At 40.8% G+C, this 26592-nt stretch overlaps 1 protein-coding gene across 1 annotated transcript; it reads left to right on the top strand.

Annotated features, from left to right (window-relative positions):
• The first annotated feature begins 516 nt into the window (after positions 1–516).
• LOC112610946 (serine/threonine-protein kinase Nek5) lies at positions 517–25307 on the top strand. Its single transcript, XM_025364590.1, has 3 exons — positions 517–832; positions 11192–11309; positions 24573–25307. Exons 1-3 carry the CDS (start codon positions 769–771, stop codon positions 24841–24843), a joined length of 453 nt encoding a protein of 150 aa, XP_025220375.1. The 5' UTR covers positions 517–768; the 3' UTR covers positions 24844–25307.
• Positions 25308–26592: the final 1285 nt, after the last annotated feature.

Raw genomic sequence — 26592 nt, 5'->3', positions numbered from 1 at the left:
ATCATGAGGTCAGGAGTTCAAGATCAGCCTGGCCAACATGGTGAAACCCCATCTCTACTAAAAATAGAAAAATTAGCCGGGCATGATGGCACACACCTGTAATCCCAGCTACTCGGGAGGCTGAGGCAGGAGAATTGCTTGAACCTGGGAGGCAGAGGTTGCAGTGAGCCAAGATCATGCTACTCACTCCAGCCTGGCTGACAGAGCGAGACTGTGTCTCCAAAGAAACAAACAAAAAAAAGCCGTAACAGCCTCCAACCTCTGGATGTTATCTTCACAGGTGGTAAAGATTTTTCTTACTCGTTTCCTATGTTCTTGATAACATGGGCTGAGAGGGAGCTAAAATTTGTACATGTGCTGTAAGATGAAATATGTAAGTATATCACTGAAATGAGCAATTATGTGTATAAATTGAATTTCCCCTCAATTGTCTTATTAAGTTATAAATCAATTTAAAATAGGCAACTAGAATAAAAATTTTATCATACCGATAAAGCCAGTTTACAAAGCAATGAGTGACTCTTCCCCCCATCAGCTATGTGACAAGAAGTCACTAAACTTTTCTATACCTCGGCTTCTTTATTAGTAAAATGAGAGGTGGGATTAGGTTACCTCCAAAGTTTTAACATTCTGTAATCTTATACAAATGCAAGTGAAGAAGCATTTTTATTTTTAATAACACTTTCCTCTTCAGATGGTCAAGTTATTGTGATTGAAGGCATTCCAGAAAACCGGAAACAGTGGCGGCATGAAGCTCCAGGAACTTTAATGAGTGTTTTGGCAGCAGCACATCTAACGAGTAGCTCATTTTCTGCCGATGAAGGAGAATTTGGTATGTAGTTTATTTTTAACAACATAACCAGTCCCCAGAGGAATTTTGTCAAGATTTGCAAATGCCAAAAGGGGATAAAAATATCTTCAGCTGGGAGAGAGAATTGGGAGGGTGTCTAGCCTTTTCAGAAGCTGATTTTGCTCTATCGAATCCTATTCCAAATGCTACTAACAAAAGACATGAGCTTTCCAGGAGAGTGGTGTAATTTTCTTTAATGCAATCAGCTGACAACTGGTGAAAAGTTTAAGTAGGGCTAGTGGCTTTGCAGCTGATGATCTAGTATTGTTTTGCTCTACCTGAGTTAGTTTATTTCTGATAGCTATTCAGTGAACTATCCCATGGACAATAAAAATACACCATAATATCATTTGTTTTTTTCCTCCAAGTTTTAGCAAGATTCTGCTTTTGTTTACTTTAAGACAGGAGTCCCCAACCCTCGGCCGCAGACCAGTACCAGTCTGTGGCCTATTAGGAACCAGGCCACACAGCAGGAAGTGAGTGGCGGGCAGGTGAGCTTTACTGCCTGAGCTCTGCCTCCTGTCAGATCAGCAGCTGCATTCAGTTCTCACAGGTGCATGAACTCTATTGTGAACTGTACATGTGAGAGATCTATGCTGTGTGCTCCTTATGAGAATCTAATGCCTGATGATCTGAGGTACCCGAAACCACCCCCCATCCCTGCCCCCGTCAAAAAATTGTCTTCCATGAAACTAGTCCCTGGTGCCAAAAAGGTTGGGGACTGCTGCTTTAAGGGAAGCCAACCATCATTTTCTAAAATTTGAGGGGCCTGGATGTAATGGCTCACACCTATAATTCTAGGACTTTGGGAGGCCAAGGCAGGAGGATCTCTTGAGGCTAGGAGTTGGAGGATGCTGTGAACTATGATCACTGCTCTTCAGCCTGGCTGACAGAGCAAGAACTTGTCTCTAAAAATAAAGCTTGAGGGAAATCACATCATAATGAGGGTTTGGTCTTATATTAGGTATTCAAGTGTGAAGTGCTACAAGATAAGCTACTGCAGGCAAGCAAGGATTCCAGGAGCATCTCCACGAGTGTGAGGTCTGGGACCTGGTATTGTGGTGAAGTGGGGTTGAGCAACAAGTAGAAAAACTAAGGTACTAGATACTCTTGGAGGCTGATAAATGTTTACAGAGTTAGGCCAGGCGTGGTGGCTCACGCCTATAATCCCAGCACTTTGGGAGGCTGAGGCGGGCAGATCACCTGAGGTCAGGAGTTCAAGACCAGCCTGGCCAACGTGGTGAAACCCCGTCTCTACTAAAAATACAAAAATTAGCTGGGCATGGTGGCAGGTGCCTGTAATCCCAGCTACTTGGGAGGTTGAGGCAGGAGAAATGCTTGAACCTGGGAGGCAGAAGTTGCAGTGAGCTGAGATCGGCCATTGCACTCCAGCCTGGGGGACAAGAGTGAGATTTCGTCTCAAAAAAAAAAAAAAAAGTTTACAAAGCTAATTACCACTACCAAAACAAAGTAAATTTTAACTGTCAGTTGAGTCCCAACAATTAATGAATACACATTTTATAATAGTTTGAAAGAGGCTTTGTAATGGAATTTTTTTATGTGGAACAGGACATTATACTAACACATCTAAATATCTTTGTTTCTCTGAAGTACGAAGCCAAAAGTTTAAGATTATAAACTCATAATTAGTCATTAATGTCTCAGCATTATATGTTATTTGGAGATCATCTAGATAGTTAATGAATACCTATCATTTAACTTAGCTTAGCAAAACTCGAGGAGAAAAAGTTACCAAAAGGATTTTAAAAACCTTTTTTAAGTAAACACATTATAAAACCTAATTATTATTAAAACTTCTGCCTGACCAGGCTCATGCCTGTAATCCCAGCCCTTTGGGAGGCTAAGGCAGGAGGATCACTTGAGCCCAGGAGTTCGAGGCTGCCTTGAGCCATGATCATGCCACTGCACTCCAGTTAGTGTGACAGAGTGAGACTCCAACTCTAAACAAACAAACAAAAACCTCTTATTTCGTTACATTTATTTATTCCTTCTTAACAACTATGTTTGGAAATTTTCAGGAAACATTGGACAAATCTAGCCATCATCTTATTTCTTTATTAATCATTTCTACAGTTTGTGAATGTTAGGCAGTCACCACCAAAGCAAAAGCCCTAAGGTTAATACATGGATATTTTGCTGATCAAATTACACTGCTGCTTTCATTAAACCAACAAATTAGTCTTATTTACCAAAAATTTACCCAACTTACAATAATTAAAAGGCATTTGAGTTCATTTCTACTTTTCTGATAAAATATATCATTTAAGCACCTACTTTTTCTTTAAGCCAATTAACTATAGCTCTCTCATATATTTTGGTAGTGAAATATCAACCAAACACAGGTTCAGCTGCCCTCCGCTTGCAAAATTGAATAACAAGGACAAGGTGCAGTAGAAGGAAAGTGCCTTTATTTTTCAGTGCTAGCAGTGGGGAGATGGTTCAGGCTCCTGCCTTAATAAAACCACTTCAGAATTCTCAGGCGAAATGCTAGGGCTTAAGAAGGGGAAGTTTGGTATGGAGGGCATGTGGGGCGAGATGGTGCAAGTCTACGAGACTTGTTCCAATGACTCAAGTTATTGCCCCATCTGGTGAATGGGCTGGTACCATCTCAGGCTTGTCTGGGCTGTAAATTAGCTGCGGCCTTGTAATCTCCTGGTGGGGTAGAATTTCATAGGCATCTGGATTGTCTCAAGATTCAGTCTCTGGAACTTCTAAGCAAACATAATTAGATAAGCCAGCAATGCAAGGGAGTGCTTGGTGGAAAGAAAGTCAAGATTATTATTTCATTACTAAAAAGTTAATACAGAGGGCTGCAGGAAGAAAAAAAATTAAAAATAGGGCACTCAGTTACAAAATCACATACACATGATCCATATAAACATACACGCAGAAGCAGATTTTATAGCTTCATAAGGCTTTCATTTGCCAGTTTTCAAATAATTTTTCCTCCAACTTGATCTTATTTTTTATTTTATTTATTTTTTTTGAGACACTTTGTCACCCAGGTTGGAGTTTTGGCTTCACTGCACCCTCTACCTGCCAGGTTCAAGCGATTTTCCTGCCTCAGCCTCTGGAGCAGCTGGGATTACAGTCGTGTGCCACTACGCCCAGCTAATTTTTGTATTTTGTATTTTTAGTACACACGTTCACCATATTGGCCAGGCTGGTTTCGAACTCCTGACCTCAAGTGATCCACCTGCCTCAGTCTCCCAAAGTGCTGGGATTACAGGCGTGAGCCACCGCGCCCGGCCTTAGCCACCACGTCCTCCAACTTTGGGCTATCAGTCTCTTGATTACCTATTCCATTGCCCTAAACAATTGTTAGCAAGCCAACCCTCAATTTGTACTTCTGAAAGGATGACTTTTAAGGGCCCAGAACTTAAATCTAAACACTATTACTTGCTGACCAAAAAAGGGCACAGTCAAGGTTTAGTCAAGACAAGATTGCCAAGAAAGGTGTCTGGAACAAAGGCAAGGTTTGTTATGTGAACTTTAAACCAATGCCTTTCCCATCTTAAACATTGCTGGTGGCTTGGGGTAGGGGGAGGCCTTACAAATGAAGATTTCCTTTATAGATACAATTTTTTTTTTTTACAAAGAGTTTTAAAACAGGGCCTAATATTTAATATGTGAAAAGCAGGCAAAACTGGAAGGCAGTGCACCTACATCTTTCAAAATCAAGGATCTCACTTCTATATTGAATCCTGGGTCCCCCACAAAGAGGGAAACACCAGGAGACTGTGCTCCTTCCTGCAGATACATTCCGCTGAGGCTGGTGGGTAACCTAATGCCAGTCAGGCTACTCTGCGAGCAGCCCGTCCCCAACAGGAGTCTTATAGCTTGGTGATGAGTGTTCCCATAACCTCCAGGTGTTCAAACCTGTCTTTTAATCTAAATGCACAAAGAAGTAAGTAGCCCCATCCAGTAATAACCATTCACTGTGTGTACCCAGAATATCTGAGATAGGTCTCAATCAATTTAGAAAGTTTATTTTGCCAAGGTTACAGATGCATCCATGACACAGCCTCGGGAGGTTCTGATGACATGTGTCCAGGGTGGTCAGGGGACAGTTTGCTTTTATACATTTTAGCAAGACATGAGACATCAATTACTACGTGTAAATTGTACATTGGTTTGGTCCAGAAAAGAGGGACAATTGAAGCAAGGCGGGGGCGGGGTGGGGGGAGGGCTTCCAGGTCATAGGTAGGTAAGAGACAAAAGTTTGCATTCTTTTGAGTCCTTGATCAGCCTTTCACTGAATACACAATTTAGTCTGGCTCAGTGAATCTGCATTTTTACATAAACAATAGGACAGAAGCAATCAGATATACATTTGTCTCAGGTGAGCAGAGGGATGACTTTCTGTCCTGCACCTGTGGAGATCAGCTATCGGTTTACATTGCCCAGGTGAAATTCAACAGAACAGTTTTAGGGTAAAGATCCTGAGGCCTACAAGGAACTTCCTTGTGGGCAAATTGTGAGGAAGGTATGTAGCTTTATCATGATTGTAGCTATCTCATTTAGGAATAAGACCGGAGGCAGGTTTGCCTGACGTAGTCTTTAACTTTTCTCTTGCCTTAGTGATAAATCGGTCCCGAGATTTATTTTCCTTTCACAACTGCAGCCGCTGTCAGCCACTTCCAAAAACTACAGCTTTTATCAGTGACTTGTCAGCCATTGCACACACAAAAATCAATTCTCTCTCACAGTACAATGTAATCTCTGGTACCCCAAAGTCAGATTGATGAAGTAACTTACTGCAAAAGACAGTAGAGCTTTAGATCTGAGAGGAACCTGCCTGTGACTTCTCTAGGAAAACAGACCAACCTAAGAAGGGATGAGTGGCACCTTTTCTGCATTCCTCGGGGGCTCTTAGAGTCATTAGAAGTCTCCTGCAGATTCCTCCACGTGTTATTGAAAATGGCAAAAGGAAGGAGGAGCCAGAAGTGGAAGGAAATAGAAGAACAAGTTGCACAGGAGTCAATTTGGGGAGGTTTTTAAGCTACCTAAAAGGCCAATGAGAAGTTGTACATTTTTCTCAGTAGAAGTCATGCCAAAAAGATAGGAAGCAACTGAAAAAGAAATTTCTGGAAACAGCATCCAAAAGAAGAAAAAGCAGAAAAGGCCTTTAAAAAATGTTTATAGCCTAAATATTAAACTTTTAATTAACCTGCCTTCTGACCACAGAGTTCTAAAAAAAAAAAAAAAGCCTCTGTCTTATAATTCTTTGTGGTATGATTAAAAAACGAACACTAGGGCCAGGCATGGTGACTCACGTCTGTAATCCCAGCACTTTGGGAGGCCGAGGTGGGCGGATCAGGAGGTCAGGAGTTCGAGACCAGCCTGACCAACATGGTAAAACCCCATCTCTACTAAAAATATAAAAATTAGCCGGGCGTGGTGGCACATGCTTGTAATCCCAGCTACTCAGGAGGCTGAGGCAGGAGAATCGCTTGAACCTGGGAGACAGAGGTTGCAGTGAGCCGAGATTGCGCCACTGCACTCCAGTCTGGGCAACAGAGCGAGACTCCATCTCAAAAAAAAAAAAAAAAAAGCAACCCAACCAACCAAACAAATAAAAAACAAAACTTTCCAAATCTCTTACTGGATTTCAACCAGGACAAAAATAAAATAGGTGTCCCATTCAGTTTGTCTAGTTCTGAAACTAGCTCTTTTTTTCCCAATTGTGCACACAAAATGAATTAATTTAGACATTTGAAAGGATCTCATTTTGGCTACTGCTGCTTTTGACCATCCTGGGTTAGGTGAGTTCTGTTTCCTAGATATTTACAAGAGGACACCCCATAAATATTATACATAAGTCCAGCTGGTGTTTTACTTGCTCACTCGTGGAGCTCAGCTCTTGAGACAGAAGTCTTGCCGATGCCCCTGGCCAAATAAACCCCTTCCTTCTTTAACTGGGTGTCTGAGGAGTTTTGTCTGCCGCTCGTCCTGATACAGAAATGTGGAAGCAGCTTTGGAACTGGGTAACAGGTGGAGGTTGGAACAGTTTGGAGGGCTCAGAAGAATACAGGAAGATGAGGGAAAGTTTGGAACTTCCTAGAGACTTGTTAAATTGTGGCCAAAACACTGATGGGGATATGGACAACGAAGTCCAGGCTGAGGAGGTCTCAGATAGAAATGAGGAACTTACTGGGAACTGGAGTAAAGATCACTTTTGTTATGCTTTAGCAAAGAGGTTGGATAGTGCCCTTTCCCTAGGGATTTGTGGAACTGTTAAATTGAGAGAGATGATTTAGGGTATCTGGTGGAAGAAATTTCTAAGCAGCAAAGTGTTCAAGATGTGGCCTGGCTGCTTCTAACAGCCTATGCTCATATGTGTGAGCAAAGAAATGATCTGAAACTGGAATTTATAGTTAAAAGGGAAGCATAGGCTGGGCGTGGTGGCTCATGCCTATAATCCCAGCACTTTGGGAGGCCAGGGCAGTCCGATCACCAGGACTTCGAGACCAGCCTGGCCAACATGGCGAAACCCTGTCTCTAATAAAAAGACAAAAATTACCTGGGCGTGGTGATGTACACCTGTACTTTCAGCTACTTGGGAGGCTGAGGTGGGAGGATCGCTTGAACCTGAGAGGCAGAGGTTGCAGTGAGCCAAGATTGTGCCACTGCACTTCAGCCTGGGCAATGGAGTGAGACTCCGTTTCAAAAAAAATAAAATGTAGAGGGTAAATTTATGTTATCTGTTTTTTATCATGTGATGAATACATATTTGGTCTCTGTTTCTTTTTCCTAGGATACAGCTCCTAAAGCCCTTAGAATCCTTGAAGTAGTAAGAGTGTCTTTTGCAGGCCAATGGGATGACTGGTGGTTGGGGGCCCCTTGACGGTTTCAGGATGGGGGCTGGTCGTGAGAAAGACCAAGGCAGGATTAAGATTGGAACTTTCAGCCTCCTTCCCCCTATCTCCAGGGGGACAGAGGGGCTGGAGACTGAGTTCAATCACCAATGGCCAATGATTTGACCAACCATTCCCTGGTAATGAAACCTCTATAAAAACCCCTATATGGCAAAGTTTGGAGAGCTTCTGGGTTGGTGTGCACATCATGTGGTGGGAAGGTGGTGTACCACAAACTCCACAGGGACAGAAGCCCCTGTGCTTTGGACCCTTTGCCCAATGTACTTTTCCATCTGGCTTTTCATTTGTATTTTTAATAATAAACCAGTGATAGTATTTTCCAGGGTTCTGTAAACCATCCTAGTAGACTGTTAACCTGAGGAGGTTGTGGAAATCCCCAACCATGTAGCCAATGCAGACAGAAGTGTGGGTAACTTGGAGACTTGCTACTTGAGACTGGCCTCTGAAGTGAGAACAGTCTTCTGAGACTGATCCCTTCTTTAACCTTTAACCCTTGGAGTTCTGGGTAGTTAGTGCTGGAATTGAATTGAATTGTAGGACACCCAGTTGGTGTCAGAGAATTGGTTGATGTGGGTGAAGCAGCACTGTTGTCTCGGGTAAATACCCGAGATTCATTGTCTCACGGCCATGGAAAACTAGGACGTGGACAGACCCCACAGTGAGGTTAAAAGCAGAAGTTTACTAGGTGAAAGTGTGGCAGGATGAGCCACGGACAAAACCCCTCAGACACCGAGATAGTGAAGGGGTGGCTTTAATCAGCTGGGAGCATCAGCAGGCTAACATCTTATATCCGAGCTCTTCAGGTGCTCAACTTCTGTCCCTTTTAAGGGCTCACAACTCTAAGGGGGTCCGCGTGAGAGGGTCGTGATCGATTGAGCAAGCCAGGGGTACATGACAGGGGCTGCAAGCACCGGTGGTCAGAGTGAAACAGAACAGAACGGGAGGTTTCACAATGTCTTTCTATACAATGTCTGGAATTTATAGATAACATCAGTTGCTAGGTCAGGGGTTGAATTTTAACTACCAGGCTTAGGTCAGGCAGGCCCAGGCCTGGTTTCGGGTCTGGTTCCTAGGCGCTGGGCTACCTGCCTTTAGTTTTGCTTCTTTTTCCTTTTCTGAGTATAAAACAATATAAAACAATATGAGAGGGTCTCTCTCTTCCCTCAAAAGAAAGAGAAAAGCTCTCTGCTACAGAGAGGGGTCCTGGAGAACATGGGTTGCTGCTTCCACAGTGAAATGTATTTTTATAGATGAGCTTCAGGGGGCAGTGTCTGTCTGATTTACGTAGGGCATGAAAGATTAGTTGAACCAGGTGTACCCTTTGCATAGCACTTGAAGAAGCTGGCCACCCCAGCCTAATCTTTTATTATGCAGATGGGTTCTCTGCCTGGCTGGTACCATGTTGCCTAGTTTTTCACTGTACATGTGGTGACAAAGAAAAGGGAAGATGGAGCCTCCATGTTGAACATATCTGGCTTTAAGGTAGCCCCTTTCCATTGGCACAGCTGCCAGCATTCACCTGTGCAAGCTTCCAGCTTGCTTATCCATGTCTGCAGCTCAATTTTTCAGGCTGCTCTTTGTTAGAGAAGAAATGATTTGGGGGCTGCTTTTTGTTAAAAGAGACATTCAGCTGAGGACTCTGTTGCCCTATCAGTCTAAATAATTTCTTTTTATCTCTTGTATCATGGGGGAAAAAATGTGTACATATTTAGTGTCAGAAGTGTTGTGAGTGAAAACAGTTCAGATACAGAAAAAATAAAATTTAAATTTAAAATGGACATCAGGGACTCAAAAAGCAATTCAGAAGTCCCTGATTGTCTCATGAATTGTTTCACTGTCATGCGCGTCCATGTGAAGAGATCACCGAACAGGCTTTGTGTGAGCAACATGGCTGTTTATTTCACCTGGGTGCAGGCGGGCTGAGTCCGAAAAGAGAGTCAGCAAAGAGAGATAAGGGTGGGGCCGTTTTATAGAATTTGGGTAGGTAAACGAAAATTACACTCAAAGGGGGGTTGTTCTCTGGCGGGCAGGAATGGGGGTCACAAGGTGCTCAGTGGGAGAGCTTTTTGAGCCAGGATGAGCCAGGAAAAGGAATTTCACAAGATAATGTCATCGCTTAAGGAAAAGACCGGCTATTTTCACTTCTTTTGTGGTGGAATGTCATCGGTTAAGGCGGGGCAGGGCATTTGCACATCTTTTGTAATTCTTCAGTTACTTCAGGCCATCTGGGCATATATGTGCAAGTCACAGGGGATGCAATGGCTTGGCTTGGGCTCAGAGGCCTGACATTCATTATGGTGTTTTTGTTTGAATCAGGATCCAAAAAAGTTTGATATGTCCAAAAAAAGTAATTCATAGGAGGAGTTAGACTGGATATGAAGAATTTTAGTTATATTGTATCCAGTTTATTTCACTTATATTTTTCTTATAAATGTGCAAGAGTGATATAGGATTAAGAATGTATACTGAGAAGAGTCTAAAAGCATTCTTATACTAATTTATATTCATAAAATATAAATCAATGATTTATATTTAAGGAATATAAATTCTAAAGGGTAAGAAAACATGTCATTTCATTGGGAACATTTTATTTGTGATTGATATATGAAATAAAAGCAATATGAAATAAAAGCATATGATATATGAAATAAAAGCAATTGTAGAATCTTAGGGTAGTTGAGGGGGTGCTGCATTGCTATAAAGAAATATTGATCAGCCTCACCAACATGGTGAAACCCTATCTCTACTAAAAATACCAAAATTAGCTGGGCGTGGTGGCATGTGCCTGTAATCCCAGCTAGTCAGGAGGCTTAGGCAGGAGAATGGCTTGAACCCGGGAGGCGGAGGTTGCAGTGAGCCGATCGTACCACTGCACTCCAGCCTGGGTGACAGAGTGAGACTCTGTCTCAAAAAAAAAAAAAAAAAAGAAATGAAATATTGTACTATCTTCAGTCTAGTCCTTTTCCCAAGAGAGAAAGAAAAGCACATTTTAAGTAAAAAAAAAAAAACAAAAACAAACAAACCTGCAATACAAAACAAAACAAAAAGATGAAGGTGTGTGTGTGCTTTGGGTTTTCCCTACAGGCATTCATGATGAAGCCTAACCATGGTGGGATACTCAGATTATAGAAACAGTGGATAATAAGAGTGGTTCAACTGTGGTAAATCTTTTTTTTTAACACAAAGATTTTTAAAATTTTTCTAATACAGTGAAATTATCTACCCCAAAAGTGGAGGTGTTTTATCTCTTCCTATCTGACCCTTATTCCTGTCACTTTTTCTTGTCTGCTTGTGTTATCATCCCTTTCTTATTCTCTGTTTTGATGGCAATGACTAAAAGGTTTACCATTATATTGATGTTCACTATCAGGTTTTTGGTATATGGCCCTCATTGGGTATATAGGCTGGGATGCTTTCATATCTTTCTCTGTCATTTCTTTAGCAATGGGAACATTAAAACAATGGCTACCCAAAGAAGAAGATGAAGGGAAGGTAGAAATGGTCTCTGGCATTGAAGTAGATGAGGAACAACTAGAAGCAAGATCTGATGATGACGATACGTAAGTAGATCATTTGCCGATATCTAAGTCAAGCACTGGTACAAAGTGAAAATGCTGCTGCTGAGACATTCAAGATAGCCAACTGAGACGTAGCTACAAAGATCAAGTTTTACAATGCACGGGTTTCATTCTGGGCTCCCCATTCTTCTGCAACGGCATCATTTTCTACATTGGCATCAGTGATATTCTGTCTTAACTTCCATGGCTTCCATCGTAGCTCCTGATACCTGGTGGGGCTAGTCCTTGTGCTAGTCTTCACAGCTTTTTCTTCAAAATTATCTTAACTATTGTTGCCCGTTCCTCATCATACACTGTATATCAAGGTTGTCCAAGCCACAGCCCAGGACAGCTTTGAATGCGGCCCAACACAAGTTTGTAAACTTTCTTAAAACATTATGAGATTTTTTTGCAATTTTTTCTTTTTAGCTCATCAGCTATCATTAGTGTTAGTGTATTTTATGTGTGGCCCAAGACAGTTCTTCCAATGTGCCAGAGAAGCCAAAAGATTAGACACCCCTGCTGTACAGCTTTGCATTCTCTTACAAAGTATGAGAAACTTTGTTGGGATTTTGGTGGGAATGACATTTTATTTATTGATTAAATTATGGGAATTGGCATATTTGGGATTTTGAATCTTTTAAAATTATTATTATTATTATTTGAGACAGAGTCTCACTCTGTTGGCCAGGCTGGAGTGTGGTGGCACAATCACAGCTCACTGCAGCCTCGAACTCCTGGGCTCAAAGCAATCCTCCCACCTCAGCTTCCTGAGTAGCTGGGACCACAGGCACATGCCACCATGCCCAGCTAATCTTTTTTATTTTTTGTAGAGATGAGGTCTTTTTTTTTTTTTTGAGATGGAGTGTTGCTCTGTCGCCCAGGCTGGAGTGCAGTGGCCGGATCTCAGCTCACTGCAAGCTCCGCCTCCTGGGTTCACGCCATTCTCCTGCCTCAGCCTCCCGAGTAGCTGGGACTACAGGTGCCCGCCACCTCGCCGGGCTAGTTTTTTTGTGTTTTTTTAGTAGAGACGGGGTTTCACTGTGTTAGCCAGGATGGTCTCGATCTCCTGACGTTGTGATCCGCCCGCCTCGGCCTCCCAAAGTGCTGGGATTACAGGCTTGAGCCACCACGCCCGGCCAGAGATGAGGTCTTGTTATGTTGTGCAGGCTGGTCTCGAACTCCAGCTTCAAGTTGTCCTTGCACCTTGGCCACCAAAAGTGCTGGGATTACAGGTGTGAGCCACTGCACTTGGCCTAAAAATTATTTTTAATTGGCAAATAAAAATTGTATTAATATATACTTATGGTATACAACATGATGTTTTGAAATATGTACACATTGTGGAATAGCCAAATCAAGCTAATAAATATATGCATTACCTCACATGCTTATCGTTTATTTGTGGTGAGAGTACTTAAAATCTACTCTCAGCAATTTTCAAGTATACAATAAATTGTTATTAACTATAGTCACCATGCTGTACCATAGATCTTCTGAAATTATTCCACCTGTCTAAGTGAAATTCTGTACTCTTTGCCCAACATCTCCCGGCTTTCCCTTCCACCTTCTCCCACCCCCAGCCCTAGAAACCACCATTCTACTCTCTGCTTCTATGAGTTCGATTGTTTTCGATTCCACATGTTAGTGAGCTCATATGGCGTTTGTCTTTCTGTGTCTGACTTATTTCACTTGGCAGAATGCCCTCCAGGTTCATCCGTGTTGTCACAAATGCCAGAATTTCCTTCTTTTTAAAGGCTGAATAGTATTCCATCCTGTATATATACCACATTTTCTTTATCCATTCATGCACTGATGTGATTATGAATCTTAACATCCATAAATATAGTATAGCTCTCTATTTATGTCTCTCTTTTTTTTGTATTTTTAAATATTTTTATAATTTTCTTTATGGCATAGGTAACACTTAATTTTGTTGTTGTTGGTATTTTAAATGGGATTTTTTTGTATTTTAATTTTATTTATTTTTTATAGAGATGGGGTCTCACAGTGTTGCCCAGGCTGGTCTTGAACTCCTGGGCTCTCCCTGAATGCTAGGATTATAGGCGTCTCAGCCTCCCAGAATGCTAGGATTATAGGCGTGAGCCACTGTGCCTGCCTAATTTTTTTTAATTGAAAAATGATGATTTTACATATTCATAGGGTACACAGTGATGTTTCAATACATATGAAGCATAGCAGTCAGTTCAGGGTAATTAGCATATCCATCATCTCAAACATTTATTGTTTCTTTGTGTTGGGAGCGCGTAATATCCTCCTTCTAGTGATTTAAAACTATATACCATATTACTATTAACTATAGTCATCCTACAGTGGTGTAGAACACTAGAATTTATTCCTCTTATCTAGCTGTAATTTTCTGTCCTTTAAAAAATCTCTCCCTTTTTTCCTCTTGTGTTTTCAGATTCACTACTGCTAATGTATAGAACACTACTGATGTATCCTGTAACTTCACTAAACTCTCTTATTCTAAATTTTGGAGTCCTTTGAATTTTTAAAATTTTATTATAATTTACTTAACATTTGTTTTGAGACAGGGTCTTTCTCTGTTGCCCAGGCTGGAGTGTGGCAGCATGATCATATTCATTGCAGCCTTGAACTCCTGGGCTCAAGTGATCCTCTTGCCTCAGCCTCCAGAATAGCTGGGACTACAGGTGTAGCATGCCACCATGGCCAACTAATTTTTTTGTTTTTTGTAGAGATGGGGTCTTGCTATGTTGCCCAGGCTCATCTTGAACTCCTGGCCTCAAGTGATCCTCCCACTTGGGCCTCCCATGAAGTAAACTGTGAGCCAAATGCTGGGATGACATCATGAGCCACTGCACTTGGCCCATAATTTACTTTTAAAATACATCCCAAATTTTTTTTTTTTTTTTTTTTTTTTGAGACGGAGTCTCGCTCTGTCGCCCAGGCTGGAGTGCAGTGGCCGGATCTCAGCTCACTGCAAGCTCCGCCTCCCGGGTTCACGCCATTCTCCGGCCTCAGCCTCCCGAGTAGCTGGGACTACAGGCGCCCGCCACCTCGCCCGGCTAGTTTTTTGTATTTCTTAATAGAGACGGGGTTTCACCCTGTTAGCCAGGATGGTCTCGATCTCCTGACCTCGTGATCTGCCCGTCTCGGCCTCCCAAAGTGCTGGGATTACAGGCTTGAGCCACCGCGCCCGGCCCATCTCAAATTTTTTAAGTAGACCCTTTTCAGTCTTCCTACTACCTACCTCTTTATCTCAGCTACACAGTCCTCCTCCCTACAGTCAACCAATCTAATCTGCTTCTTGTGTATACTTTTCCAGAGGAATTCCATACAAATATAAGCAAAAATATAAATGTAAATGTATCTTTTTATATAAATGGTTCCATAGTGCACTGTCCTGTAATTTGCTTTTTTTTTCATTTAACAGTATTATGTTTAATACATATTATTGTTTCAAAAACTAGCATATGTATAGTTTAAATTTCCAGAACAAAAAGTATTGGGCCAAAGAGCATGTACACTTGTAAACTGGATATCATAAAATTGTCCTTCACAGAGTTTACACCTATTAACATCAGTGTATAGAAGTGCCTATTTCCCCATTCTCTTGCTCAGTGTGTTGTTAGATTTTTGGATTATTGGATAATTGATAGGTTAAAAAAAGTCAGTTCATGATAGTTTTAATTAGCATTTCTTTTATGAGTGAGGTTATCTTTCCGCATGCTAAGGAGCCATCTTTATTTCCTCTTTCAGGAAAATTCATTCATGGGCCATTTTAAAAATTTAGGTATTAACACTGTATTGATTTGAGAACTTTCAGCACTTTAGGGAAATTAGTCTTTTATCTGTACCATGATTCAAAAATATTTTGCTTAGTTTTTGCCTTTTATGTTGTTTATGGTGACTTGTGCCATGTTATTTTTATTTAGTTAGATTTATCAAGTATTTTATAAAACAAAGAGTCTAGGGTTTTTTGTTTGTTTGTTTGTTTGTTTTGTGAGACAGGGTGTCCCTCTATTATCCAGGTTGGAGTGCAGCGGCGTGATCGCACCTTACTGCAGCCTCGACTCCCTGGGCTCAATCTAACTTCCCACTTCAGCCTGCTGAGTAGCTGGGACTACAGGCATGTTTCACTATGGCTGGCTAATTATTTTATTTTTTATTTTTTGTAGAGATGATGTTTCACCATATTGCCCAGACCTGGTCTTGAACTCTTTCTTTTTCTCTTTCTTTCTTTCTTTTTTTTCTTCTTTTCTTTCTTTTCTTTCTTCTTTTTTAACATACAGGATCTTACTTTGTTCCCCAGGCTGGAATGCAGTGGCCCGATTATAGCTCACTGTAACCTTGAATTCCTGGGCTCAAGTGATCCTCCTACCTCAGCCTCCTAAGTGGCTGGGACTATAAGCATGCACCACCCTGCCCAGCTAATTTTTTTGTTTTTTTGTAGAGACAGGGTCTTGCTGTGTTGCCCAGGCTGGTCTTGAACTCCTAGACTCAAGTGATTTTCATGCCTTGGCCCCCCCAAGGGGTTGCGATTACAGGCATGAGCCACTGTGCCTTGTCAATCCCAGGATTTTAAAAGTATATTTATTATTTACTTTTCTCGATAGTAAAATATTTTATTCCTCTTTAACTTTATTCATATTACACTACAAAGTGTAGATCCAATTTTTTTTTTTTGAGATGGAGTCTCGCTCTGCCGCCCAGAGTGGAGCGCAGTGGCACGATATTGACTCACTGCAACCTCCGCCTCCTGAGTTCAAGCAATTCTCCTGTCTCAGCCTCCTGAGTAGCTGGGATTACAGGTGCACGCCACCATGGCTGGCTAATTTTTGTATTTTTAGTAGAGACAGAGTAGCACCATGTTGGTCAGGCTGGTCTCGAACCCCTGACCTTGTGATCCACCCGCCTCAGCCTCCCAAAGTGCTGGGATTACAGGCTTGAGCCACCATGCAGGCCCCAACTTTTTTTTTTTTTTTTTTTGAGACAGAGTCTTGCTCTGTTGCCCAGGCTGGAGTGCAGTGGCACGATCTCGGCTCACTGCAAGCTCTGCCTCCCAGGTTCACGCCACTCTCCTGCCTCAGCCTCCCGAGTAGCTGGGACTACAGGTGCCCGCCACCATGCCCGGAAATACAAAAAATAATTTTTTGTATTTTTAGTAGAGACGGGGTTTCACTGTGTTAGCCAGGATGGTCTTGATCTCCTGACCTCGTGATCCGCCCGCCTCAGCCTCCCAAAGTGCTGGGATTATAGGCGTGAGCCACCGCGCCCAACCCCCAACTTTTTTTTCCCCCAAATAACTCCTCACTTACTCCAGCACCATTTGCTTAAAAAGGTTTTTGATTCTGGCTGGGCGCAGTGGCTCACGCCTGTAATCCCAGCACTTTGGGAAGCCAAGGAGGGTGGATCACAAGGTCAGGAGATCGAGACCATCCTGGCTAACACAGTGAAACCCCGTCTCTACTAAAAATACAAAAACATTAGCCGGGTGTGGTGGCGGCCGCCTGTAGTTCCTGCTACTCAAGAGGCTGAGGCAGGAGAATGACCTGAACCCGGGAAGCAGAGCTTGCAGTGAGCCAAGATCGCACCACTGCACTCCAGCCTAGGGGACAGAGAGACTCCACCTCAAAAAAAAAAAAAAAAAAAAAAAAAAAAGATTTTTGATTCTAATTTGAAATGCTGCTGTTATGGTATATTTTTATATGTATTTGCATTCAATTCCTATTCTTTCTAGTCTAATTATTGATTTATAAACACATTGTTTATAATATAGTTTATTTTGGGGTGCTACATCCCCTAAATACTCTTTTTCAGAATTTTCAGGCTTGTTTTGCTTATTTTTCCATATGAACATTACAATCACCTTGTCTAGCAAAGAAAAGAGGAAAAGGAGTTTTTCTTAGGCTCCTTGCTAGCAGAATTTTGGAACCCAAAGACCTCTTTTCATTTCATACTGTCTGTGTCCCTTTCTGTCCAACCTGGTTATGCTTCTCTATATATATTTCTTTCAGAAATCTTACAGGTCTCTGCAACTCTTATTGGGAGTCACTTCGTTAGATAAAAGCCAGACCCTTTGATATAGGCCCTTCTCTCTTTTGGGCTTTGGCTTAGACTACTGAGGAACAATACCCTTAAATTGCCTAGAAACCCTACTGTTTGAGAATAATTTTGAGACTCATTCATGTTGTTGTATATATTGATAGTTCATTTCCTTTTTATTGCTAAGTAGTATCCCATTGTGTAGATATACCACAATTTGTTTGTAGATTCACCTGTTGGTGGATATTTATGTTGTTTCCAGATTTTGGCTATGAATATTTGTGTATATGTCTTTATGTGAACATAAGTTTTCATTTCTTGTGGGCAAATACCTAGGAGTGGAATGGCGGAGTTGTATGGTTGGTGTATTAGGGTTCTCTAGAAGGACAGAAGTAATGGAATATACTTCTCTAGAGGGATAGAATTAATTAATTTTTTAATATTTTTTTATTTTTTTTGAGAGGGAGTCTGGCTCTGTCCCCCAGGCTGGAGTGCAGTGGCGCGATCTCGGCTTACTGCAAGCTCCGCCTCCCGGGATCATGCCATTCTCCTGCCTCAGCCTCCTGAATAGCTGGGACTACAGGCGCCCGCCACCGCGCCCGGCTAATTTTTTTGTATTTTTAGTAGAGAGGGGGTTTCACCGTGGTCTCGATCTCCTGACCTTGTGATCCGCCCGCCTCAGCCTCCCAAAGTGCTGGGATTACAGGCGTGAGCCACCGCGCCCGGCCGAATTAATGTAATATTAAGGGGAGTTTATTAAGTATAACTCACACAGTCACAGGGTCCCACAATAGGCCGTCTGCAGGCTGAGGAGAAAGGAGAGCCAGTCCGAGTTCAAAACCGAAGAACTTGGGGTCTGATGTTCAAGGGCAGGAAGCATCCAGCATGGGAGAAAGCTGTAGGCTGGGAAGCTAGGCCAGTCTCTCTTTTCACATTTTTCTGCCTGCTTATATTCTAGCCATGCTGGCAGCTGAATAGATTTTGCCCACACAGATTAAGAGTGGGTCTGCCTTTCCCAGCCCACTGACTCAAATGTTAATCTCCTTTGGCAACACCCTCACAGACACACCCAGGATCAATACTTTGAATCCTTCAATCCAATCAAGTTGACACTCAGTATTAACCATCACAGTTGGTAAATGTTTAACTTTTTTAAAAATTACCAAACTGTTTTCCAAAGTGGTTATTCTATTTCACATTCCTGCGAACAGTGTGTAAGAGTTCCAGTTGTTCAACATCCTTACCAACACTTGGTATGGTCAGTTTTAACATTTATAACCCATCTACTAGGTGCGAAGTGGTGTCTTTATAATTTTAAAATTGTTTATATATCTTTGCTACTAGTTCTTTGTCAGATATCTGCTTTGCTAACATTTTCTCACTGTTGGGGTATTTGTGTTCATTTTCTTAATGGTATGATTCAAGTTTGAAATTTCTGACTAATGTATTTTTTTAATCACTTTTTCTTTCTTTTTTTTTTTTTTGAGATGGAGTCTTGCTCTGTCACCCAGGCTGGAGTGCAGTGGCCGGATCTCAGCTCACTGCAAGCTCCGCCTCCCGGGTTCACGCCATTCTCCTGCCTCAGCCTCCCAAGTAGCTGGGACTACAGGCGCCCGCCACCTCGCCCGGCTAAGTTTTCGTATTTTTTAGTAGAGATGGGGTTTCACCGTGTCAGCCAGGATGGTCTCGATATCCTGACCTCGTGATCCGCCCATCTCGGCCTCCCAAAGTGCTGGGATTACAGGCTTGAGCCACCACGCCCGGCCTATGCTGTATTTCTTATAAAGTGCATGTAGTCGGTTTATGTGCTCCTTGTCATGTGAAAATGTCTTTTAATGTTAATTTAGTAAAATTTATTATAATTGTTGACAAATTTGGATTTCACTCTACCATAGCATTTTGGTTTTCTATTCCTTATCTTTTCTTATTTCTTTTTTACCCTTCTTTCCTAGCCTTTTGTTGGTTGACAAACTTTTCTATATTACTTTTTCCCCTCTATAATAATTTTGAAGATACAGATTATATTTCTAATCTTTTAATGGTTAGCTTTTATACACTACCTACAAATTGATCTAACAAATTCAAAAGTTGCTCAGTATTCCTTCCTTCCTCCCAAATATGAAAAGCACAATTTAAATAACCACCAACCCTTTTATTCTGATATTTTTATATATAATTATAATTTTACTTAAAAAGTTTTTATTATTAACAATTTCAAATATTTATAGTCCAAGTAGAGAACAGCATAATGAACCCTCATGTATCCATCATCTAGCTTTAACAATTATCAACATTGTTTCTTTTCTGTCTTTATGTCCCCCCCCCAGTTTTTTTTGTAAGTGTGGAATACTTTAAGTCTTAGACATCAAATCATGTCATCCAATTTTACCTTTTTTCAAACAAAAATATTATATTATTGTATGTATTAATATATACATATTCTCAAATGTAACTCACTTTGCCAATTTAGTTTATCATTTTTCTGAACTTGCCATTTTTTTCTACCCCATGCTTTCCCTCTGATTTCCATTTTTTTCTTGTTGATGTATATTCTCTAGTAATTATTTATGATATGTCAGTGAGTAGTAAACTTTCTTATTTTCCTATCAAAGATTGTTTTTGTTTTGCCTTCAGTCTTTGGCAGTAATTTTGCTGGGCATATAATTTTAGGTTGACAACTGTTTTTTCTCCTGGCTTCTATTATTGTTGATGACAAATCAATTATCATCTCATTGTTTTTCCTTTATAGGGATGCTAACTTTCTCCCTGATACTTTTATAATTTTTTTAATTCCTTACATTCTTATGTTTCACTATGGTGTATGGTAGGTCTAAAAATGTCTTTTATCCTACTTGCTTCACTTTCTTTTGAGAACACATGACTTTCTTTAGTCCTGGAAAATTTTAATATTTGCTTTTCTTATTGCCTCCATTTTGATCCTCCAATTAGATATTAGATGTATTTTTTATCTTCTCAATTATCTCCAATAGTACCTAATTGTACTTTCATATTTTTTATTCTCCTCTTTGTTCCTTTCCAGGTGAATTTTTTTTTTTTTTTTTGAGACAGTTTTGCTCTTGTCACCCAGGCTGGTGTGCAGTGGTATGATCTCGGCTCACTGCAACCTCCGTCTCCCGGGTTCAAGTGATTCTCCTGCCTCAGCCTCCCGAGTAACTGGGATTACAGGCATATGCCACCACACCCAGCTAATTTTTGTATTTTTAGCAGAGACGGGGGTTTCACCATGTTGACCAGGCTGGTCTCGAACTCCTGACCTCAGGCGATCCACCTGCCTCAGCCTCCCAAAGTACTGGGATTACAGGCGTGGATGAATCCTTGAATACTGTTTTCCAAGCCTATCTGGGTACCATCTATTGAGTTTTTAATTTAAATGATTATACATTTCATGCCCAAGATAATTATTTTTTCTTATATTTATATAGTCTTGTTTCATTAATGCATAATGATTTCTCATAATTAAAAAATTTAAATGCTTTGCTTTAGTTTATCTTTTTGGGCATACTTACTTTAGGAGACTTATCAAAATCCTCCATAAAAAATAATTTCCTCTGGAGTTAGTTCATGGTCCAATTTTTTTCTTTTATTAATTTTATGCCATCTGTCTTACCATTAGATTTATTCAGGTGTTAGAATTTTAGTTTATGGGCTCCTTTTGTTTTGGAGGGTTGAAAATTGCTTTTTCTTCATTTCCTTCCTCTTCTGTGTACCTCCTAAATATCTAGCAGGGTCTTCTTCCTTGGGTCCCCTCCATTCTTGCTAGCTGGAACCCTCGAAGAGCAAGTGTGGTCTCGAAAAAAAAGACCAGTAATGTGGCTGGTATGTTTTAGCCCAATCTCTGGAAGAAAAATTCCCCCTAAGACATTTATAACCAGAGATTTGACTTCACTTGTGTTTGGAGCTTGAATTATAATACTTGTATGGGCTGGAAACATCTGTGTTGAGAAATTAACACTAAAATTAACAAGAAGGGGTGGTAATACTCCTGGGATTTTTAAAAGTAAATATAAGACACTCTGGAGGGATAAATGTTGGATTTTTTCACTAAAGCACTGGTGAAGATGAACTTACAATTGAACATTTAAAAACAGACACCACTATGAGAGATTGCAAATAGAACAAATGCTGATTAGACCATAAAGAATTTCAGATAATATAATTATCTTAGAAAGACTATAATATTGTATATTTAAAATTATTTAATTTAATTAAATTGAGGAATCCAAACATAAGAAAAATATAGTCCCTCAGGAAAGAGCAGGAAGATTCTCTTAGCCTATTTGGGCTACTCTAACACAGTACCTTAGACGAGTTAACAAAAATGTCAGAAATACACTTCTTCTAGTTCTAGAGGCTAGGAAGTCCAAGATCAAGGTGCTAGTAGAGGCTGGGCGCGGTGGCTCACGCCTGTAATCCCAGCACTTTGGGAGGCCAAGACGGGTGGATCACCTGGGGTCAGGAGTTTGAGACCAGCCTGGCCAACATGATGAAACCCTGTCTCTACTAAAAAATACAAAAATTAGCTGGGCATGGTGGCAGGTGCCTTAATCCCAGCTACTTGGGAGGCAGAGGCAGGAGAATTGTTTGAACCTGGCAGGCGGAGGTTGCAGTGAGCCGAGATCCAGCATTGCACTCAAGCCTGGGGGACAAAAGCGAGACTTCTCTTGAAAAAAAAGTACCAGTAGATTTGGTGTCTGGTAAGGGCTAGCTTTCGGCTCCATACACAGCACCTGCTAGCTGTGTCCTCACTTGGTGGAAGGAGTGAACAAGCTTCCTTGGGCCTTTTTTATAAGGGCACTAATCCCACTCATGAGGGCTGGGCTCTCATGACCTAATCACCTAAAAGCTCCACCCCTTAATACTATCACTTTGAGGACTAGGTTTCAATACCTGAATTGGGAACAGGGGCACAAACATTCAGACCATAGCAAAAATTTTTATAATTAACTAGAACTTCTGGAAGTTGAAAAAAAATCTGTGAATAGAAATTAAAATTCAACTGATGGTTTAAAAAACAGAAGAGATACAGGTAATGAAGGAGTTAGTAACTGGAAGATAGGTCTAAGGAAAAACATGATGGAAAATGTGACGGAGAAGTTAAGAGGCATGAAGTCAAATGTATATGAAAAGGAGTTCCAGAAGAAAAGAATATGAGAAAACAATATGCAAATCAATTCCAGCTGTGAACTTTCTATAATTATTCGAAGCCAGGAATCCTCATATCTGGGAAATAAGACAATTATCAAGCAGCAACAATGAAAAGAAATTTATATACTTGGACACAGCATAGTTTAGTAGAGGAACAAAGACAAAGTAAAGTGTGTAAAGCACATGTCTCAGGAATGGTAACAGTAAGTGCGAGCTGCACTTACTGGTCCACCCAAATTTATGGTCTCCAGTTTTAGTGGGGTCCTCCGTGATGACTGGCAATCCGAAGCCTGGTCCGCTTCCTTCCCAGTGTATCAGTGATTCCAAACCCTCATCCCTCAGCTCACACCCGTCCAGCACGCACTCATCGTGTGACTGTGCCTCCTCCTTCACAGAGATAGTATGCGTTCTGCAGAAGGAATCATCTCAGTTTCCTAGCTCCATAACTTCTCTATATCCACGAGTGCTTCTCTCCTTCTCTCTCCCTATCTTCTTTTTCCTAGGAAAAACTGTCCCTCTTCCTGCTGAAAGCCATGCTCTGCAGGTGCTCTAAAACCCAGCCTCTTTTCAGTGACCTGGCTCCTATTGGTTATTCCACCTGCCTCCTGTTTTCAATATCATATGCTCGTTTCCCTCAGCATATAAACTGCCCAACTCTCTCCCATTAAAAACAACAACCAAAAACCATTGCCCCCATGTTCTGTAAATAACACCATTCCTTTCAGAGCCAGGCTCACTGAAAGAGGAGTTTAAACTCATTGTCACCACCTTTTTTTTTTCTTCAGACGAGTGTCTTGCTCTGATGCCCAGGCTGGAGTGCAGTGGCATGATCATAGCTCATTACAACCGTAAACTCCTGGGCTCAAGCAGTCCTCCTGCATCAGCCTCCTGAGTAGCTCTCCCAGCACTTTGAGAGGCTGAGGAGGGAGGATTGTTTGGACACAGGAGTTTATGACCAGCTTGGGCAACACAGTGAGACCTCCTAACTGCTAAAAATCAAAAACCTGGGCATGGTGGTGCTCGCCTGTAGTCCCCGTCACCACTTTGTTAACCTCCATTGCTTTCTTGACCCACTGTACATTGGCTCCTGCTGTGTGGCACTCCTCTGAAATATTCTTTCAACAGTCATCTATTACTTTGAAATTGGCAAGTCAAATAATCATTTCTCAGTCCTCATCTATTTGGCTACTCCCTTGGCTTCCACAATACACATCTTCTTGGCTCTTACCAGCTCTTTCTCAATCGCCTCCACTTGCCACTTTTTTTGTTTTGTTTTGAGATGCAGTCTCGCTCTGTCTCCCAGGCTGGAGTGCAGTGGTGCGATTTCAGCTCACTGCAACTTCCGCCTCCTGTGTTCAAGTGATTCTCCTGCCTCAGCCTCCTGAGTAGCTGGAACTACAAGTGTGCACCGCCATGCCTAATTTTTTGTATTTTTAGTAGAGAGGCGGTTTTGCCATGTTGGCCAGGCTGGTCTCAAACTCCTGACCTCACACTTGCTACTTAAATATTAGGTTGGTGCAGTTACTTTTAGGTTTAATTTAGGTTGGTGCAGATTGTCTTATTTATCTATTCCCTTTCCTTTCTAAAAATATCAATGTTGCAGTCTTAGACACAATTTTAATTCGTGGTTCTATGAATCAGTAGTGGTGAGACCAACAACACATTTTTTTAACCTCTCTGAGCCTCAGCTTCTTTACTTACAATTTGATAATGTCTACCTTAAAATGTTGTATTAAGTGAAATATGGTATAAGTGCCCTAGGATAGTGATGGGCATATAGTAAGGGCCCGATGTATGGCAATTTTTTTTTTTTTAATTCTCTCTTCCTCTCCTCTTAAACATTAGATGATGGAAGTTAATAAATATAATAAAGGGTGTTTAACACAATGTACAACTCAACAGAAGATGGATTCTCCCAACATTAGTTGTTTATCATGCTTAGAAAAACCTGGGTGAAAATGCAACTTTTATATTGCTCAACTGGGAATGGAGAAAAGGGAAATGAGTTTTTATATGTATTCCTCAGTGCTTTCATATCATAACGCTGATTTTTAGTGCTTATTATTTCAGAAATTTTGAAGAATCTGAAGATGAGTTGAGAGATGAAGTAGTAGAATCCTTAAAAAAACTTGCTACTTTCAAAGAGGAAGATAAAACAGGAGAGGCCTCCAGTGCCTCTAAGGACTCTGGAAAGTCAAGTGAAAGAGAGGGGATAAGTATGCAGAAATCTGAAGAATTAAGTGAAGGCTTGGAGAATATTTCTACTACATCTAATGAACACATTTGTATTACAGATGAAGACCAAGGAACATCAACAACTAGTCAAAATATACAAGTGTGATTATTGTACTTTTTCTTAAGTAATAAGTTAGTGTCTAGTGTCTATTACCTATAGTATTTATTTGGGTACAAGTCACAAATGTTCATTTACTTTAAGGGTTTTCTAGTAATCTCAAGGATTTATTTTTCTTTCAATTTAGGAAGTAGAACTAACTTTTGGATATAGACATTAATATTTTTACTTTAAAGTTTCTATTAAGAAATCTTAGGCCGGGCAATCCCATCACTTTGGGAGGCCAAGGTGGGCAGATCATGAGGTCAGGAGTTTGAGACCAGCTCAACTAACATGGTGAAACCCCGTCTCTACTAAAAATACAAAATTAGCCGGGCATGGTGGCACATGCCTGTAATCCCAGTTACTTGGGAGGCTGAGGCAAGAGAATCACTTGAACCCAGGAGATGGAAGTTACACGTGAGCTGAGATTGCACCATTGCACTCCAGCCTGGGCAACAAGAGCAAAACTCTTGTCTCCAAAAAAAAAACAAAAAAAAAAAACAAAAAAAACCCCATATATATATATTTCAGCTAATGTATGTGGTAGGCAGAGTAATGTGGCTCAACACCCCCTCCAAAACATGTCCCGTCCTAATCCCCAGTTTGTGAATACGGCAAAGGAGAATTAAAGGTTGCAAGTGAAATTGTTTGCTCATCAGCTGACCTTAAAATAGGGAGGTTATCTTGGTTTATCCACGTGGGTGCAGTGTAATCAGAAGGGTCCTTACAAGTGGAAGAGGAAGGCAAAAGAGAAAACCAGAGATATGGCAGCATGAAAAGGACTCAGCCTGATGTTGCTGGCTTTGAAGATGGAGGACAAGGCTACAAACTAAGAATTCAGACAGCCTCTGGAATCTGGAAAAGGCAAAGAAATGGATCTTCCCTAGAGCCTCCAGAAGGAATACAGTTAATTTTAGCCTAGTGAGATCAATTTCACACTTCTGACCTGCAGAACTGTTAAGATAATAAATTTGTGTTAACGAAGTTTGTGATAATTTGTTAGGACAGCAATAGAAAACAAATACAATATACAGGTTCATTCATTTAACATAATCAATCTGCCATTTTATAAAACTGTGATTTTGAAATTTGTTGTATTGAATACACTTTTTTGAAGCTGATGTTGACACAGGAATAAGGCAATTGAGCAAGAAGAATAAGGCATGGTGTGTTAATTATGCACTAAATGACCATGACCATTTTGTCTTATTGGATTAGTTTCTAATAGTTTCAAGTGTATAGGCTTTATATCTTACAATGATCTTTTTATATACAGTTATTAGCACAGTGCCAGAACTCTTTCTTGAATTAATAAATGCTAAAACATTTCCTCATTAGGACTGTAAGCTGTTTGGTGTAGGAAAACTAACTTTTTTTTATTGATCATAACAATTCCAACGTTGAACATGGCCTGGAGCTTAACAGATGTTTATTTAAATACTAAGGAGTATGTCTGGGCTTAGGAAGGAGAGGATGGTTATATTTCAGGGTGGTAGAATTCTGCCTGAAATATGTGCTCTACAATAAAAGTAAAATGTCTCACTGATACACTGTTAAACTGAGAAAACAAAGATGAGGTAAGGTTGGTCAGATGATTTCTAAGGTCTGTTTACTATTTACATTTCATATAATTTTCATTAAATGTGGAGAATGCACATCGTAGGAGTCACCTGAGATATGTTCAGTTTTTTTGTGACTATTTCCTGATGTCTGACAGACTGTTCTTTTTTTTTTTTTTTTTTTTTTTTTTTTTTT

This window comes from Theropithecus gelada, chromosome 17 (genome assembly GCF_003255815.1).
Source record: "Theropithecus gelada isolate Dixy chromosome 17, Tgel_1.0, whole genome shotgun sequence".
NCBI lineage: Eukaryota > Metazoa > Chordata > Mammalia > Primates > Cercopithecidae > Theropithecus > Theropithecus gelada.
This window is presented reverse-complemented; position numbering and strand designations above follow the sequence as displayed.

Coding starts and splice junctions, on each gene's coding strand:
- LOC112610946 (XM_025364590.1), top strand. CDS start 769: ATGAGTGTTTTGGCAGCAGCACATCTAACGAGTAGCTCATTTTCTGCC. Junction 833..11,191: donor TGCCGATGAAGGAGAATTTG/GTATGTAGTTTA, acceptor TCATTTCTTTAG/CAATGGGAACATTAAAACAA. Junction 11,310..24,572: donor AGATCTGATGATGACGATAC/GTAAGTAGATCA, acceptor TTATTATTTCAG/AAATTTTGAAGAATCTGAAG.